General features: G+C 36.5%; 1 protein-coding gene across 1 annotated transcript in view; it reads left to right on the forward strand.

The window, feature by feature from the left end:
- LAMA2 (laminin subunit alpha 2) overlaps nucleotides 1–19,117 on the forward strand; it is an 804,877-nt gene that overhangs the window by 249,133 nt on the left and 536,627 nt on the right. Inside the window, 1 exon segment of the mRNA XM_044002871.1 lies at nucleotides 852–1,094. Within this exon segment, the coding sequence (XP_043858806.1) occupies nucleotides 852–1,094 (243 nt within the window).

Consider the following 19,117-nt stretch of genomic DNA (forward strand, 5'->3'; position numbering starts at 1 on the left):
TCAGTTTTTATTTCAACAATACTTTATTTCATAAGCATATCTTTGGGTGAGAACATTTTTCACATCAGTTGGTACTCGCAAGGGAAGTTGGACAGAGTGTAAGGTTAATAATATACTTTAATATTCTGCAAGCATTATTTAGAGATTAAATTTTAAAAGTTGCACTCAAATAGGGCTGTGCTATCACCTCTTATTTATATTATTGCATTAATATCCTAATTTATCATCCCCATTTCTGTTTTCTACCCACTCTTAGCCCATATGGTCATAAAAAGAATAGCATTGGCAGGAAAGCAGATGTCCGGTGGTTCTAATTCTCCTTATGTAACACTTAACATAGCAAAAGACAAAATGAAGCTGACACTTGATACTGTAATAATTTCAGTTGATTATGGTGGTGGTCATGTGAAGATGGAAGTACTATATAGCCCCGTGCTACTATTATTGATTCTTTCCTTGGTTCTTTCTCACTATCATCTTCAGTGATCCTCAATCTACTGAGAGACAATAAAGTGTAGTGGAACAAGCCTTGGACTTGTTGGTAGATGAGATGGATTTAAATCTTATCACTGCTGCTGTTTACCTGACTAGTTTTCCTTTGAAACAGTACAAATATATCTTCTTACAAGAAGCCTTCCCTTATCTCCCCAAATTACCTTGCATTTATTTTGTGTATACTTATTTTGTTTATAGCCATGTGTACATAATATTGTCTCCTCAAAAGAATATAAGTTCCTTTGAAAGCAGATTCTGTTGCATTTTTGTATTTGCATCCCCAGAGGCTAAGGTAGCACTTGGTAGTCAATTGACACTTAATAAATGCTTATTGATGGATTGTTGCTGTTTCCTAGGTGTTCCAGATTGCATATGTAATTGTGAAAGCCGCGAACTCACCAAGACCTGGAAATTGGATATTGGAACGCTCTTTAGATGGTGTTGAGTACAAACCATGGCAGTACCATGCTATTACTGACACAGAATGCCTAACTCGATATGGCATTTATCCACGCACTGGGCCACCATCATATGCAAAAGATGATGAGGTGATATGCACTTCATTTTATTCCAAGATCCACCCCCTGGAAAATGGAGAGGTAAGATTGGAGCTGTTTAATCGAGATGGCAAAATGGCCTACAGAAAAAACCAAATTATTTTTAATTGTGTTCGAAGAGCAGCGTAAGATTTTGCAGACAGAATTCAACAAGTTATTAACATTTTTAAAGATAGACTGAATAAGTATTATGACAAATCCATGGAGATATATTTTTTTAATTCTAGTGCAGACCAGACAAGAAGAAATGGCCATAAGTTATAGTGTGAGTTAAACCTAACAAAACATTTTTGTGATAGTGCATTATTGATTGGAGTGGGTCATTGAAGGAGGGTGTATCATCATTTAGGGGGAAAAAGATAATTTGTCCTTTCATTTGAACTATATATGTGCCTATTCTGAAAAAGGAGTATACCTACCTAACTATAATGAAACATAACCCCAAGGGTAGCCTCCAAGTAGAAACTTTCCCAGGTAAATTCCATCAATACTTTCTTGCTTTATTTTCTGCTTCTACCACCTGGGGATAGAGGAGATTTTCTCTTTTTCTCCTTTTAAGAAAAGTAGTAATCACAACCTTTCACTTATTCTTTGGTACCCTTCCCTTGTACTGTCCACTGAAGAATCCATAGATAGTTTAAAGTATACATGGCAAGGGATTCTCAGGGCATAAACTAAATGAACATTAGGTAGGCCACGGATATCAACATTCTTGTTATCTTAAGCTTGCTATTTAAAACATTAATCACTACATTTAAAATATTTCCTCTTTCAACCATTCAAATCAGTAGGTTGCCCACACACACCCTGCCCCTGACCCTGCTCTAGGCTCCAGGGTCTTCATGAATGACTAGGTTACCCTCACCTCTGCCCTCATTCCTGAGTCTCTTTATAGCTTTTCTTGGGTTAGATTTGGGTCTAGTTTCCAGCTTCACTTTCAAGTTACAAATCTTCTAACTCTGTGGATACCTCCTAAAATCTGTTTATCCTACCTTTTGTCATCTCATTATATTTTGGGAGGGGGGTGGAACACTACCTTTATGCTCACCCATTCTATGAAAGATCATCTTCCTTTGTCTAGAATGATTCTCCATCCTCTCACTTATGGATAAAGGAATGTAATGAAATTAATCAATTAATGAAAAATCATATGCCAAGTACTGTGCCAAACTTTGAGGATACAAAGACAAAAGGAGACAATGTCCTTTCTTAAAACACATGCCCCCTAATGAGCAAAACAATCCATATAGGTGAGTGATGGCAACAGAAGGAAATTTTCATAGAGTGAGAAATATGTGAGCAGATATATAGGGCAACCAATTAACCTCCTCTTACCAGAAGCAATGGTTCTATTGATTTGATTACTGGTTCTATAGATATGAGGGGCTAGTATGAAAAAGGAGTCTTCATGCTATGAGGGGCAGATGGCAAGATGACTTGGGTGGATGACTCAAATGAGATTTGAAAATGAAGCATAGTCTAAGATATAGTCCCATCTTGTAGATTTAATGGACTAAGGGGCCTCTTTTGCCCTTACTCAATCACTAATCAGGAGTACTGGGCTATAGGTAGTAGCTTCAATGATAATTGAATTAAAATCCTTCAATATATGGAGATCCATGCCCTCTCTAGTAGGGGCCATCTAGGCAGGGAGAGGCAGGGTAGCAATGGCAGACAGATGGTAAGGAAGTCTGCCTGGATATCTGGATAGACTGTGAAGATGAAGTGAGAATCCATGCCCTGTCTTATAGCACATACCTCACAGAGGTGTTGTGATGATAAAATGAGATAAAATATGTGAAGTACTTCACAAAACGAAAGTGCTATATAAATGTTAGCTAGCTGTTTCTTTTTTTTAAATCTCTCCTCCCTCAACCCCTCTAGCTTTTCAGAGATGCCTAAGCGAAGTTTCACCAAAGTGTTTTAATATTTTTCTAATTCAAAACATAGATTACATTAGTATCATTGTTTTTCAGCATTAAAAGTCACACACACATACATGTTTGCATGTTACCATATACCATATGTGTCTCAGGCACTGAGAGGCCCTCCTTCATGCAACTATATTTTAAAGGGATAGGAGAAGTAAGGTTTGAGCATAAGTCTCTTAGGGCTTAGATTAGGCCAATGAATATATGAATCTGTATCTAATATCTCACTAATTTTCACTTCTCCAATCCAAAAATGCAAGTTTTGGGGGAGGAAAACAAATCCCATTTTCCAAATAGCATTCTCAGCAGAGAGGTATCAATCTGCCAACTGACAAAGACTCAAATATAGTGAGTCAAACAGCTGTTCAACCTACTATATGCCAGAGGCATCCATTTCTAGGCCAATTTGGCTCATGGGTATGAGGGTAGGCAAAGGAAGAAAGAGAAAATGAATGTAGTTGAATTGAGTTTATTTTTTTGGATGCTTCTTTTCCTCTGATTCCAGTATTTTCCCAAATATAATATTTAAACCAGCCAATCTGTAGTTATCCCTTCCTCAACAATGTTCTTATTCACTCTAGTTGACTATGAGAATATAATTACTTAAAAATAAGAAATATCAATTATACAGGACATGCCCTAAATCTGGCTTTTCTCCCATTAACCTGACACACATAGATTAAAGAGAGATATGCACATAATTTACCCAAGACATTCTTTATTAGTAAGATAACAATTTTTTCATATTATACTGGAGACATCTCTTTGTTAGCTCAGATTTGCTCTCGAAGAAAAGGCTTAAAAGCAAAATGCAGAACACAACATAGTGTCAGATACTTTAAGTGATAGAAACAACATTGAGGATCATTTTACAGATCATAAAACTGAAGAATTTAGTATTATATTAAAGTGATTTGCCCAAGATCACATAGCTAATGTTAGAGCTGAGAGCTCAACCTAGTCTCATTCTTTTTCAATTAAACCCATGAGAAAAAATAGCTGGTTTTAAAGGTGGCTTTAATTACCAGTCTTAATAAAGACTGTTATTTAAAAAGTCAAGTTTTAGAAGTAGAAATAACTTCTTTTCTCTGAGTTTGGCAAGTCACATAATCATAGAACTCAAACTCAAGGGACCTTTGTGTCTATGAAGTCCAACCCAATATCTATGCTATAAGATTAAAAAAAAGAAATACACACATATGTATGTATATATCTATATATATATATACGTATATGTATATGTATGTATGTATAGGTGGGGCAATGAGGGTTAAGTGACTAGTTCAAGGTCACACAACTAGTAAGTGTCAAGTGTCTGAGGAGGAAATTGAACTCAGGTCCTCCTGAATCTAGAGCTGGTGCTTTATCCATTTTGCCACCTAGCTGTCCCTGCAAAAATAATTTAAACTTTTGTTTGTCTACATTGAGTGGTGGTATGGGAAGAGTAACACACTAACTCAGTCCAAGACCTTATTATTGGAATATTTTTTTTGCCCTTTATAACAAACCCAAATCTGATTCTCTATAATTTCGACTCATTTTTCCTTGCTCTGTCTTCTGGGAGCCAGCCCTAAAAATCTAATCACTCTTCTATTTGATTGTCCTATAAGTACTTGAATACAGTTGGTATGTAGCACCCTCCATCCACCTGCCTCCAGCACTACCTCTGCCTTTTCTAGACTAAGCATCTCCAGTTCCTTTAACTGATCCTCTTATGGAAAGATTTTGAGGTCCATGGCAGAGTCTAATGGGAGTAGCACTTCCCTCATTTTGGAAACTATGATGCCCATTTTGACAATAACAGAGATTATTATATTATATATTATGTTACATCATTGACCCATACTGATCTTTAGAGTCACTAAAATTCCACTTGTCTTTTCCAGCCAAACTGCTATTTAAGTTGACCTCCCCTACATACTTGTCGAGCTTATTTTTAATACTCCATTTAACATTTTTATTATACATCATTTCTTCTGAATTTCCTTCTTAAAATCTTCCCATTCTTCCTGGGCTGATTTCCTTCATAGAATTTTAGGCCCAGAAATCTTATCTAATTTTTCTTTGAACCCTTTGAAATCTACTTTCTGATAAATTTTTGTTTATTTGTTTTGCAGGGCAATGAGGGTTAAGTGACTTGCACAAGTCATACAACTAGGAAGTGTCAAGTGTCTGAGGCCAGATTTGAACTCAGGTCCTCCTGCATCCAGGGCTGGTGCCTTATCCACTGTGCCACCTAGCTATCCCCTACTTTCTGATAAATTTAATGTTAATAGATCCATGGTATAATGAATGGATTAATATCACATTTATTAACTAACTCCTATGTGCAAAGCCCTGGAGATACAAAAAGAAAAGAAAAACGGTCCCTGCTCTCAAGGAGCATACATTCCAAAGCAAGAAACAACAGGTATCCATTCAGTTCAATTAAATAAACATTTATTAAGTACATACTTAAGTGTACCAGGCACTGTGCTAAGCACTAAGGATGCAAAGAAAGCCAAAAAACAGTACCTGACCTCCAGGATTTAAAAATCTATTGGGAAAGAAAACATGCAAATTATATACAAGGAAAGCTATCTAGAACTAGAAGGAACTTTAGAAGCATGTCATCCAATCTCCTCATTTTACAAATGAGGAAACTGAGGTCCTGAGGAGCTAAGTGACTTCGCCAAGGTCATACCAGTAGTACCAGAGGTCACATTTAAATCAAGATCCCCAGATTCCAGAACCAGTGCTCTTTCTATGATACTTTCACTTCTCCTTAATGTTCCTACCATTTTTATTCTAGTGATCAAGTCCTTCTTATTTCTAAGGATCGTATCAAAAATAATAGCAACTGTTGGTGGTAAATTTAGTATGGGGAGAATTAATTGGGTGGCTCGCCAAACATTGGGGTTCAGAAAATAATGAGGGACTCCACTCCAAACTGTCTTTTTTAGTTATTTCTTCCAGGCCAATAATAAAGGGGATAGACAGCCTCTATTCCACAAACAAATCAGGTTTTATTAATGGGAAAATAACAATCTGCAAAGGTGAAATTAATTAAGTGAATGACAAGGTATTAGGGAAAGAGGAAAATGGATAATCTTCCTAACTCTAGCAAAGGCCTATACAATCCCCAAACTTGCTTTCAGTTCAGCTAATTCAAAGAGCTGGATTGTATTAACTCACCACCAGGGGTCTGTAATTTCTATGGGAGTCAGTTGTACAGCCAGTCTCCAGTCCACTCTGAAAAGCTCCTCCAAGGCCAGAGAGAGAGAGAGAGAGTTGTTGAGTTAGTCTAAAAAGAAAGACCCCTTACAGTAGAAGTCTCCTTTAAGGTGGAAAAGGCATGGAATTAGGACTAAGGAGATCTGTACTTTCTTTCTCACTCTGCCTGCCTGGGAATTTCCAAGTTATAATCACATATTAATATATTGAGATTTTGACATGTGCATATGCATACACACACATATACACATACATATGTGAATTATATATAATATAAAATTATTAAATCTTATATATTCATTAAATATAATTATTAAATGTATCTAATATATTTAAATATAACATACATGTATGTATTATACATATGTAAATATATTAACTTATATCATGTATATATGTATATAACATTTTTTTAATACAGCCTACCTTAGAACAATTTCTTGACAAGTGACAGCAGAATATATTTTAGTCACAGTGTATTTTGCTTTAGTCAGATGGAAGGCTACTATCTATTAATAAGCTGATTCCAAGGCACAAATTTAGCACTTTATAATTTCTTCTTCCTTGGGGTGGCTTTTTAATTTAGACTTCCTCAATCCATTTTCTCCTTCATTTCTTTTTCTTGATCCAAATGTATTTGGCAAGTTTTCATGGGTTTTTCAAGTACATAGATGTTGTATACTTCCGTGCTGCCAGCCAGGTATTTGGAAATTTTGAGTGTCTTCAAAAGATCATATTATTGGAAGGCATACTCAGAGAAAACAAATTTCATGTAGTACTAGATGATAGAAGATGCATTATATAGAGTGGTGTGTAAAAAAAGATAGCTCAGGAAAAAAAATGTTTGAGCTTCTTAGCTTATCAATTTAGCAATGCATTCCATTTACATAACAAATTGGCATTAGGCCTTCCTCAGCTTTGACACTAGATCCCAAATACATGGGAAACAGATTTTTATGCATTAAAACAATTAGTCAAGAACAATTTAAAAAAGAAAAAAAAAAGAAAACACAATTAATCAAGTAAGACCAATAAATTAAAAGAAAACAGTTAACTGAGATTCAAAACTAGTAATATGATTTCTAATTGGAAGAAAGATTTGGGAATTCCCAACTTGAGAATGGTAAAATAACAGGAACAATTTCCTGAAAAGAGAAGTAGTATCCCACTGCCCCCAAGTGTCTGTATTCAAAGGAAAATGGCAACAATAACTGATCATCCATTAGGGGGCCATGGGTTGCTTGAGATGTATAGCTATGAGAAAATTTGCATCAGCTTCCAAATTTGATTGGGTTTCTGGTTCTCATAAACTAGGTCCATCATTAAGGGTCTCTAAGCAGCAAGGAGAGGAGGTCCAGCTTCATAGATACACAGGGCTAGATTCAAACCATGGAATAAAGTTTTCTTACAATTCCCACAATTGAATAAAGTTTTCTCACCAGGCAGAAATTGGCCCATAACCATAATTGAATAGAAAGGGAATTGAACTAGCTCTAGAACTGAGTCACAAGATGGAGTCAGTGTGGTTCACTCAATTGCTGTTCTAATTCCCTCAATAGCTATAGAAATGTATATGCACATGTCATGGGATAGATTCAAGAAAAAGAATTCCTTTACTTTTTTAGTCATTTTCTTTTAGGCAATGTATTATTCACTACAGTTTCTGACAATCTTCTCATTAGTAATAACAAACTTTTCAAAAGGCTCTCAGTTATAAAGAATCACAAATCAATAACCTATGAATAGATATTTCAAATGTGGAAGCAAAGAACTATTAGCTTGTTCACTCAAAAGAATAATTCTGTCACAAGTGAAGCATGGCTACACTGACCAACACATTTCACAGAGCACATTAGAATTGATTTTTCTTTTCTTGTTATTTTGACTAAAGAGAATTGGCTTTAACTTTTTTGCTGTTCAGTTAAAAAAAGAAATTTTCAATTGAATTCAATAAAATTTTATTTTTTATTAAGTATGTGATGTTGCTGGCACTGGAAGTTAACAGTTCATATTCTCAGGGGGCCAACTTCATGCAGGTAAATGGAGCAATCTAACATGCCCCAGCTATATTTTATTTTCTACAGGTAAATGAGGAATGCACCATCAGAAATACTTATAATACTTGATAGGGAGTGAAAGGGCAAAGGAAAGATTGGAAAGAGTTTGCCAAAAATGTGAGGACAAAGAAAGCATTGGAGTTGGGATAGGGGAATCAGTTAAGCTTTTATTGATGAAGTCACCTATCATGAGCTTTGAAGAACCCAAAAATATAAAAATGTTGAGGGAACATATTCCAAGCTTGGAGTTTTGTGCAAATGCACACAAAAAATACACAAGACATAAAATAAAGATTTCTAGGAACAGTTAGTGATTTAATTTGGTTAGACAGAGTGGGAGAAAGGAGTGATGAGAAGTCTAGAAAGGCAGGTTGGAGACAGATTGTAGACTCTTAAATGGTGGGCAGAGGATTTTGCATCTTCTAAAGGCAATAGGAAAGCACTGAAATTTGTTATAATTGTTATTTGTTTGTTTTGAGCAGTGGAATTTTATCCTGAGAAATATTTCTCAGGAATATTAATTAGGTAGAAGTATGCAAGGTATGAATTGGGAGAGGAGAGTAACTGAAAGTTCAGAGACCATTTAGGAAATTGTTAGAATTGTCCAGATGCGAAGTGAAGAGGCCTTAAACTAGGTTTGTAGCCATGTCACTAGAGAGAAGATGACAGATGCAAAAGATGAAGTTGAGGTAGAATCAATAGGGCTTATCAACTGATTCAATAAAGGGGATGAAAGAGGACAAGTTTAAGATGACTCCACAGTTACAAACATGGATGACTGGGGAATGATGGTGTCCTCAAAAGGCATAGCAGAGTTTGGAGGAGAGAGGTAAGGGGAAAATAATGGATTCATTTCTGTTCATATTGCATTGGAGATCCCAAAGGTAAACACTAGTGGAAGAACCCAGCTGGAAGAATGAAATGTAAGGTTGGAGTTCAGGAGAGAAATTCAAGCTGCATATACAGATTCAGTAGTCATTTTTATAGAGATAATAATTGAACCTATGGGAATAGATGAGATCATGAAGGACTAGAGTACAGAGAGAATATTAATAATAATTCAAGGACTCAGTGATAAACTATATCTGCAGCCTAAGTCCACCAGCTCACTTCTAATCTGTAATGGTATGATTCAATAGCTTAAATACATATTTCAGCTGAAGAACATCCCTCTATGGGGCATTGACAAAATCCAAGTCAGCATTTTTTATTGCTATACAAATCAGTCTCTCTCTCTCTCTCTCTCTCTCTCTCTCTCTCTCTCTCTCTCTCTCTCTCTCTCTCTCTCTCTCTCACACACACACACACACACACACACACACTTCATTTTGTTCTTTACCTACAACCCGTAAGCAATAATATATTTAGTAACAGAAGAACTGGGTGGACTGAATATGATACTACTACCTCTTGGGGAATGAAATTGAAAGCACAATACAGTTTTCCCCCTCCATTTCATGATGCTCTCATATTTCCTGGCTGGGATTATTACTTTTAATTTCCTTGGATTGTCACCAGAATGAGAACTAAATATTCATGGTTGCCATGGTGATTTGTGCTTTGGTTCCTTCACACAGAGACCTTTAAGTTATTTACATAAAATTTGTTCCCCCATCTTGCCACAACCCCTTTATAGTCTTCTGGTCCATAAATAAAAGTAGATCTTAGATTTTTGCCTTGATGCAGTGATTGAAATATAGTTGTCTTATCTAAAAATCCCTAGAGGGACCGGCATTAATTCTCAGAGACACTTATTTTTGTCACCTGTCAGAGACACTTATTTTTGTCACAGAGAGCTTTGATTTTATTTTGATCTTTTGTGACAGAATTTTATATACACAGTCAGGTTTCTTCTTTTTCTTCTTCTTTGTATCACTTGGCATCATGATTATTCTTAGAAGTGCAAATAATTGAGAATGTAGAAACTTCAGCCCAATGATATATTCAAGACAGTTTCTTAGATTTTCATTTGAAGTAATATCATATGGGACTTTTGGATTCTGTGTGTATGTGTGTGTGTGTGTGTGTGTGTGTGTGTGTGTGTGTCTTTGAATAGATATGACTTGAAATAAGAACAAGTGGAATATAGAGGGAATTGGATATGGGGGATCAGTTTTGCTTACTCAGCGCCATTCCCTGGGGGAGAAGACCTTTGTCATGATGGCTGTTCTCTTTGTTTTTGTTCATCTGTGTAGGTTACAGATAGAGCTTTGCAAAAATAATTATTCAATTCTTTTCAACTTCCTTTCCCTGAAAACAAACCTTACATTGAATATGGCTTATGGATACTTCACAAAGATTTTCAGTGATTTTTCTCACTGCTGCAAATCACAACCCTACCATGCCTTAGTAAATTTTTGTGACTCACTTTTCTCTAAAATTAATCTCTTATTTTCTAGGGACAAGATGTTTCTAATTTAGTCACACTGTTCCTCAGGGGACACTCATAGTGTCAAAGATCTAGAGGTGGAAGAGACCTTGGTGCTCACAGAAGTCAGTTTACTCATTTTACTGGTGAACGATTAAGTGATTGACCTAAGGCCACACAAGTAGTAAGTGATAGAGATATGATTTGAATTTAGAGACCTTCAGACTATGGAATGGAACACCATCAATGGTCAGGATCCTGAGTTAATGGAGATTTAGACTCCAAATCTGTAACACCAATGTCATTCTTGCCGCCCCATTACATTGTAAGCTTATTCAATTGTGAGCTTCTCCAGGGCAAGGATTGTCTTTTGCTTTTCTTTGTATCTTTGTATTTATTTGTAGCTCAGTGCCTGGCACATAACAGGTGTTTAATAAATGCTTGTTGACTGACTGTCTCACAGTAATGGCAGCAGTGCAGTAAAATAACATTAATTTATTTACATTTGTTATTTGATCGCATAAAAAGTCCAATTCTGGGATGGACCCAAAGGGGTCATTTATTGTTTTGGTTCATCCCCACCCAAAAGTTAAATTCTAGGGAAAGTTTTAAAATGAAACTTCTAGATACATTATTCTAGGTTTCCCCAAATGAGGATGTGTACCCAACTCCCATAGAGGCATTCCATGAACATTATCAGTGAGACAGGCTTCATTTTATCCATCACAAAAGAAATAAAAAATCATAAGATAGTCAGTAGCTCATTAGTCTCCCCTGAAATATAAAGAGACTTTGGGAGACTTGAACATTTGCTACCCATTAACTTCTGACTTATACTACTGAGAAACTGACAGCAGATTTCTTTCCCTTCTCCCCTGTATGGTGTAGCAATGGTTTAGTCCTTCAGGTATAGGATTACACTTAGGGATGAAAGCTTTTTTCTTCTCCAAGAACAATTTGTTCCCCCATCTTGCCACAAGATCATGTCTCCTACAAATCACTATTTTCTCCTTATGTGTGGAGAAAAGTGAGAAATACCACCACCACCACCATTACTACCACCACCACCACCAACACCACTACCACCATCACCATCACCACCACCACCACCACCATTGTAAGCTTATTCAATTGTGAGCTTCTCCAGGGCAAGGATTGTCTTTTGCTTTTCTTTGTATCTTTGTATTTATTTGTAGCTCAGTGCCTGGCACATAACAGGTGTTTAAGAAATGCTTATTGACTGACTGTCTCACAGTAATGGCAGCAGTGCAGTAAAATAACATTAATGTATTTACATTTGTTATTTGATCGCATAAAAAGCTGTTGACACGGCTCTAGGAATCTTGTCTTCAAGTATGATTGATGCTAGAAAATTTGAAACATTATCATTCCCCACAATGGAACAGCATGTTATGCCAACTATATCCGGGTTCCTTTTCCCATCAACAGAAGATCCATTATACACACATATGTATGTATAGATAGATATAGATATAGACATATAGTTATATGTGGTAATTAACAGACTGTTATGTTTCAATGCAAATCAACCAACAGTTATGCCAGCCTATTCCTTGCAGAGCACTATACTTTTCTAAGCTCAAAGCAATGTACACCACCATCACCATCACCACCACCACCACCACCACCACCACCACCACCACCACCACCACCACCACCATCATCATCATCATCATCATCATCATCATCATCATCATCATCATCATCACCACCACCACCACCACCACCTCCTAACATCTATGCACCTTGGTCTAGAGGTCTAAGAGAAAGTGAGGTAAAAGAAAAGGATGAGTCATTTCAAAGCTCTCTTTTATAGAACATGGATGGAGTAGCTCTGCCTCCTAAGTTTCAGTCAACAATCTGTAGACAATTCCAATTTCTGGAGCCCATTTAGTAGATCAGTAGGCAACTACTCCTGTATGAAATATATTTATGCATAAAGATTTCCATCTTGCAAATTCATCAAGTAACTTGGGAAATAATTCATTAAATTCATCAGACACTCCCTTGATTCCCCTTCACACTACCCCCCTTATGTATTTATAAATAACAATACATCTATGACATGTGATAAGCTTTTGGACTGTATTGGCCTATGTTGGGCTTTGCTTGGAGACCTGCTGCTTTGTATATCTGTTGTACTTTAAAGGCATTTTCTGTCCTCCTAATCACGTTGGGTTATATTGTGGCAAGGCTTATTTATGAAAATAAGCTGAAGATGATGTTTTAAACAAACATTCATTGCCATTTAAAAGGAAAAAAAACTCCACAAGTAATAGCTTGCAATGTATCATTTCCTTCTCTCATATTTATTCTCTTTTTTTCAAAGTGGGGAAAAATAACTATGTTTTACATATTTGCTATCATAATACAATCTGTTATGGTGTGTTTACTTCTCATGTATCAGGATAAACCTTGGTGTTAAATTAGCTGCTGTGAAGTTATACATACATTAATCACTACTAAACAAATGTACTGCCAATGAGTGGAAGAAACAAACAGCTAAAATGGGAAGGCTTCATCCGGCATCTGGGCGATTCTAAACAATGGCCCTATTTTGGGGGGCAGAAAAGATCTAAAATTTTCGACATTTTGTGGTGAATCATTCCTTCTTATTCCCACCTCCAGCCTACAATTCCAGCCTTATATAACTAGCTACCCATATTCCCTATACCATACTGTTAGATAGCCAACTGATCCAAGTATAAATTAGAGAGCTAGAAGAGACAGCGAGAGGACACTGAAAGCAATCTGCTGCTGACAGAAAGATTTATGCATTTGAAAATCTTTCTCTTTTGAGGTTAGGCATGCTAGGATATACCTGTAGTCTTTGCTACTGAAAAGACTGAGCTGGGGGATCACTTGAGTTCATGTGTTCTAAGCTATAGTGGGCTAAGCTGGTCAGATATCCATACTGTCTGGGACCAATATGACAAGTTTATAGGAAAGAAAGGGAACCACCAGGCTTTCTAAGGAGTGATAAAACTGTCCAGGTTGAGAAAATTGATCAGATCTAGACTTCTGTACTGATGGCCATTGTACTTCTATCTTGGCTGCCTGAGGGACATAAGGGAATATATTAAGCAAAACAAACCAACAAAAACAACTTTTAATTTGTGTGTGTGTGTGTGTGGGGGCAACCTTGTATTTTAAAAGATCTCTACAAAGGAAGATTTTATAACTTTTTCTGTAAGTTGTTCTTGTGTTTAATTAAGAACACAAAATTGTACTGTTGTATAGTGACCCTCGAGAGGTATAAGGCTATGACTCTATGGAATCCTCTGCATTGTTAAACTGTGCTGTTTGTTGGCCTTGACAAAATTTTCACAACTCACTTCAGCTGTGATGGATCTATAAGCAGTGAGATGACCCAGTGGATAAAGTCCTGGGCTTGGAATCAGGAGCATTCATCTTCCTGAGTTCAAATTTGGTCTCATACACTTACTAGCTGGGTGACCCATGGCAAGTCACTTAACCCTAATAGCCTCTCAGTTTCCTCATCTGTAAGATGAGCAGGAGAAGGAAGTGGCAAACTGTTCCAGTATCTTTGTCAAGAAAACTCCAAATGGGATCAAAGGAGAATTGGACACAACTGAAATGACTCAACAACAGGACAATGAAAAGAACTTTGGACTTGGGGAACCTGAATTCAAATTCCATCTCTGTTGATTAATTCCTATTTTTCTCTTGGGCAATTCACTAAGCTTCCCTGGGCCTCTATTTCCTCTTGTATAAAATGAAGGGTCTGCACTAGATGACTTTTAGGTCCTTGTCCACTCTTCAAAAACCTCTTCCTGTAAGGGGACAGATTGCTAGGCTGTGCTCAAATTGTGGAACAGCTTCAGAATGCATGGATTTTGTTGTCAAACTTTGGTAAAGTTTGGAAGTAGGAGTAATTTTTTACATGGGCATGATGGTTGATAATTTAGATTATAGTCAGTCTTCTAGAAGCATCAGAAGTTTAAAAGGTATTGAATTTTGGCCTCATATATTCTTATGGTCATTTATTAGTTAAAACAAAAGGAGGATGTTTATAAAACCAGCAGCCAAATTCCAGTATGAGGAAGAGAACATATTTGCTTTTTATTTCTCGTTTGCAGTCCAGATTCGGTGTTGTATTTATTTTCACAATATTCTCATGTGATATAGGATTTAAACACGATTAGACAGGAATCTAGCACCCAAGTCACATGGTTTAGTTAAAAGAGCACTGGTCATAAAGCAAGAAGACCTCAGAGCATGAGTCTGAGATATGATGCCAACAAGCTGTGTGGCCTTGAGCAAAGCATTTAACTACCCAGGACCTCAGTTTCCTCATTTGCAAAATTATTATAAAAATACTAGGGGCAGCTAGGTGGCTGGTGGCACCAGCCTTGGATTCAGGAGGACCTGATTTCAAACCCAGCCTCAGACACTTGCTAGCTGTGTGACTCTGGGCAAGTCACTTAACCCCCATTGCCCTGCCAAAACAAAACAAAGCAAAACAAAATACTAGCACAACCTTATAAATTTGTTCTGAGGAAAGAACTTAACATTTCAAGTGCTAAGTAACCCTTAAAGTGCTAGAGAAAAGTGAGCTATTTTTATCCAGAGATTGTTTCCATCTTATTATGATTTTAGTATGACTTTTTGACATTTATGGGTTGAATTTGAATGAATTTTAGATTGCCAGGAAGGTCTAACCTTCAATTCATTGTCACTAGTGAGCTAATCCATGTTTCAATAGCAGATAACCTTCTTTTTATTGGTTTTCTGCCCTAAGAAAAACATACACGTGTTCTCCTGTTTCATACAAAAATAAGCTGACACTAATACTGGAGGATATACTAATTGTGAAGCTGTCAGCATTTTCTCTTCTCTTGGAGTGACTGCTATTTTCTATGGCCTGGTTAGCACAGTTGTTAAGGGCACAGTCCTCAAAACTAGGTTGTCTATAAGGAAAAACTAGAATTAGATCAGACACTTTTCTTGTGTTCTTAGTTCTTAAATGAGCTCTTGTTTTTGAGTCTTACTTCCTAGATTTTTTTTTTCTTTTCCTTTCCTCCCACCTGCCCCCTTCAGTTCAGTTAACACTGTGTGAAACTCCTGCTCCTTACCCAGCCTTGTCTATGAGTTTTGTCCATAATTTTTCTTTCATACACATGGCCTATTTTTATCTTCTGGGCTCTAGCCTATCATGACGCGTATCTCCATTTCCAGTTCTCCAAGACACAATGATCATATATTTGCATTCATATGGTTCTGGGATATCTTTCCTGTCTATCCCATGCCCAACTTTCCCATAATAATTGAGCACTGATATGGCTAATGACTTCTTACATTTTAATTTGTTGTCAGGGACCATGGCCCTTTCCCCCAACAGCTCCATCATAAACAAATTGTTAGGGAATTAACTTCCAATTTTCCTCTTACATATTACACACACACACGCATATATATATATATATATATATATATATATATATATATATATATATATATATATATATATATATATATATATATATATATATATATATATATATATATATATATATATGTATCAGGAGTCTATTTCTTCCGATCATCCTCACTCTTAGGAGGAGTTTTCAGCTCTGCCATTTTATTATAGCAGACATCTAAGTTATTCTGGCAGACTTTCGCATTTATAAGTGTGTGGTGGTTATTATTCAAGCACCCTGTTTTTATGAGTGTCTGCTACTAATAACATCGATATTATTTTACTAGATTTCTATGTTTCATTGGTCATTTCTTCTGACTATTAAAATTAATGAACTGCATTGCAAGGTATTTCCTCCTAATATCTTCAGCATTGTATGTAAGCTGATGAGAGCTTAATTCCTTATTTCACAATGTATAAGATCTTAGTGGTATTTCTATAGTGCTAGAAGAGTTAATTATAATGTAACTTTTTAGTCAACCCCAAAAAAGTATTCACTAAGTTCCTGCTACATGCTAGGAACTGTGATTGGGCTAATATTTATTAAGCATCATGTCCTTTTTTAAGTTTTAAGGGTTTTTTAGTTAGACAATATTTGTTCAATATAATTATATAAAATTTATATTTATGTGATCTTATTTGTTGCTGTTCCAGATCTGTGATTTCATTGGCACCAGTGGGGAAATTACTAGGCTATCACCTACCTACTAATTATTAGTAGACCATCACCTGCTAATTTTTAGTAGGCCATCACTTATTAATAATTAGTAGATGAGTAAACACATTAAAGTTTTGAGAGTTTCATGGGACACTGAATGTTTAAATGATTTGCCCAGGGCCATACAACCAATATTTATCAGAGACAGTATTTGAACTCAGTTCTTCTAGACGCTGAGGTTGTCTTTCTCACTGCTACCTTTCCACTACCACAAACTGCCTCCAGCACTTAATAAAGTGCCTGCTATATAATAGGCACTTAATGAATGCTACTTGACTGCCTGCCTGTCTCTCATATAGACATGTACAGAAATTTAAGAAAGAATTCAGGGGAGAAATTCACAAGACTTGGAAATAACAGTTATGTAGACTGAAATAAATTATTTGTATATGTTTCACAATGGTACATACCTTTTGCCATCTAATACAACTCTCTCATCTTATACAAGAGAAAGAGGAGCAAAAGATGAGAGAGACTTAGTCAAGGTCTCATAGGTAGCAAGTAGCAAAGCCAGGATCTGAACCTGGGTGGTCTGACACAAAATCCAGAATTCTTTTCATTGTGCCTTGAGATACTATTTCTCTAAACCTATTCTTAATTTTATTTTACCATTACTAGAGAAAGTTTCAAGATTGAGGTGATTTCATGGACTATAAATTTATACTGCAGAATCTCAGCTGAACCATAACTACTATATAGCAATCTTTTTATTCTAGAATTATTACTTCTTAACCTCATTCTTTACAGTGACTCTTCCTAAACTTTTCTCTTTCCTCAAGCAATTTATCTATTTCTTGCCCTATACAACACTATCCCTGCCTCCTGCCTCCTGGAAATGGAGAAAATCTGTCACTATGCTTCCTTACTTTTCTACTTCTGGGTATTAAGATTCTTCCTTTTCTTCATCTCTTCATTCTCACTTCCCTGCAATCTCTGATGAAGAGATGGTTTTTGTCCCTTGCCAAGGTAGACCCCTTCACTTGTATCCTTAAACACATTGCTTTTCTCCTCCTATAGAACTTTGTTCAATCAGCCAGCTTCCCTTGTTCATGAACCTTTTTTTTTTTCTCTTTCCCCTCAATACTCCCACCTTCCTAAAAACAGTCTTAGGTATATCCATCCTAAAAATCTCACCCTATGTCCATCTTTCTCCTGAATTTAATCAACAAAACTTATTTTAAAAGTACTTCATAGGGGCAGCTAGGTGGTACAGTGGATAGAGCACTGGCCCTAGATTCAGGAGGACCTGAGTTCAAATTTGGCCTCAGACACTTAACAATTACTAGCTGTGTGACCCTGGGCAAGTCACTTAACCCCAAGTGCCTCATCTATAAAAAAGTACTTCATACCTGGCATAGATTATTTCATCTCCCAATTATTCAATATATTTCATTTATACATAGTGGTATTACTCATTAAACTGAAGTTCTTGAAAGAAGTGAATATTTTTTAACTTTTGTTTTTTTGCCTTTCTTTGTATACCAGCACTTAACTTAGTCCCTGGCACATGGTGTGTGTATAATCAATAAATCAATAAATATTTATTAAGAAGCTACTATGTCCCAGGCACTGTGCTGAGTGCTAAGGATACAAAAAGAGACAAAAGATAGCCTCTGTCTTCAAGGAAATTGTAATCTAATGGTGGAGACAGCATGCAAACTAATATATGCAAAGTTAGCTGTATGCAGGATAAAAGAATATAATTAAAAGATGGAAGGCATTGGAATTAAGATGGGTTGGGGAAGCCTTCCTTTAGAAGGTAATATTTCAGTTGGGACTTAAATGAAGGCAGGGAGAGTAATAATTGAATTTGAAGATGGGAGAGCATTCCAGACATGGGAGACAGCCAGAGAAAATACCCAGAGCCTAGAGATGGAGTGTCTTATTCATGGGACAACCCATGTTATTGTCATTGGATCAAAGATGATGTGTTGAAAATAAGGAGTAAGAAGCCCGGAAAGGTAAAGGGGGTTAAGATATGAAAGACTTTGAATGCCAAGAAGAGCATTTTGTATTTGTCCTGGAGACAACAGAAAGCCACTGGAATTTATTGAGTAGAAGGGTGACATAATCAGACCTGAGCTTTAGGAAAATGTCTTTAGTAGCTGAATAGTGGATAGAGTAGAGTGGTTAGATACTCGAAGCAGGAAAACCCATCAGTAAGCTATTGTGGTAATCCAGGTGTGATGTGATGAGGGCCTGCGCTGGAGTTGGGCCAGTACCAGAGGAGAGAAGGGACCATATTTGAAAGATGTTACAAAGCTAAAAATCATCAGGCCTTGGTAACAGTTTGGATATGGGGGTGGGTGGTTGGAGG

This window comes from Dromiciops gliroides, chromosome 4 (assembly GCF_019393635.1).
Source record: "Dromiciops gliroides isolate mDroGli1 chromosome 4, mDroGli1.pri, whole genome shotgun sequence".
Lineage (NCBI taxonomy): Eukaryota > Metazoa > Chordata > Mammalia > Microbiotheria > Microbiotheriidae > Dromiciops > Dromiciops gliroides.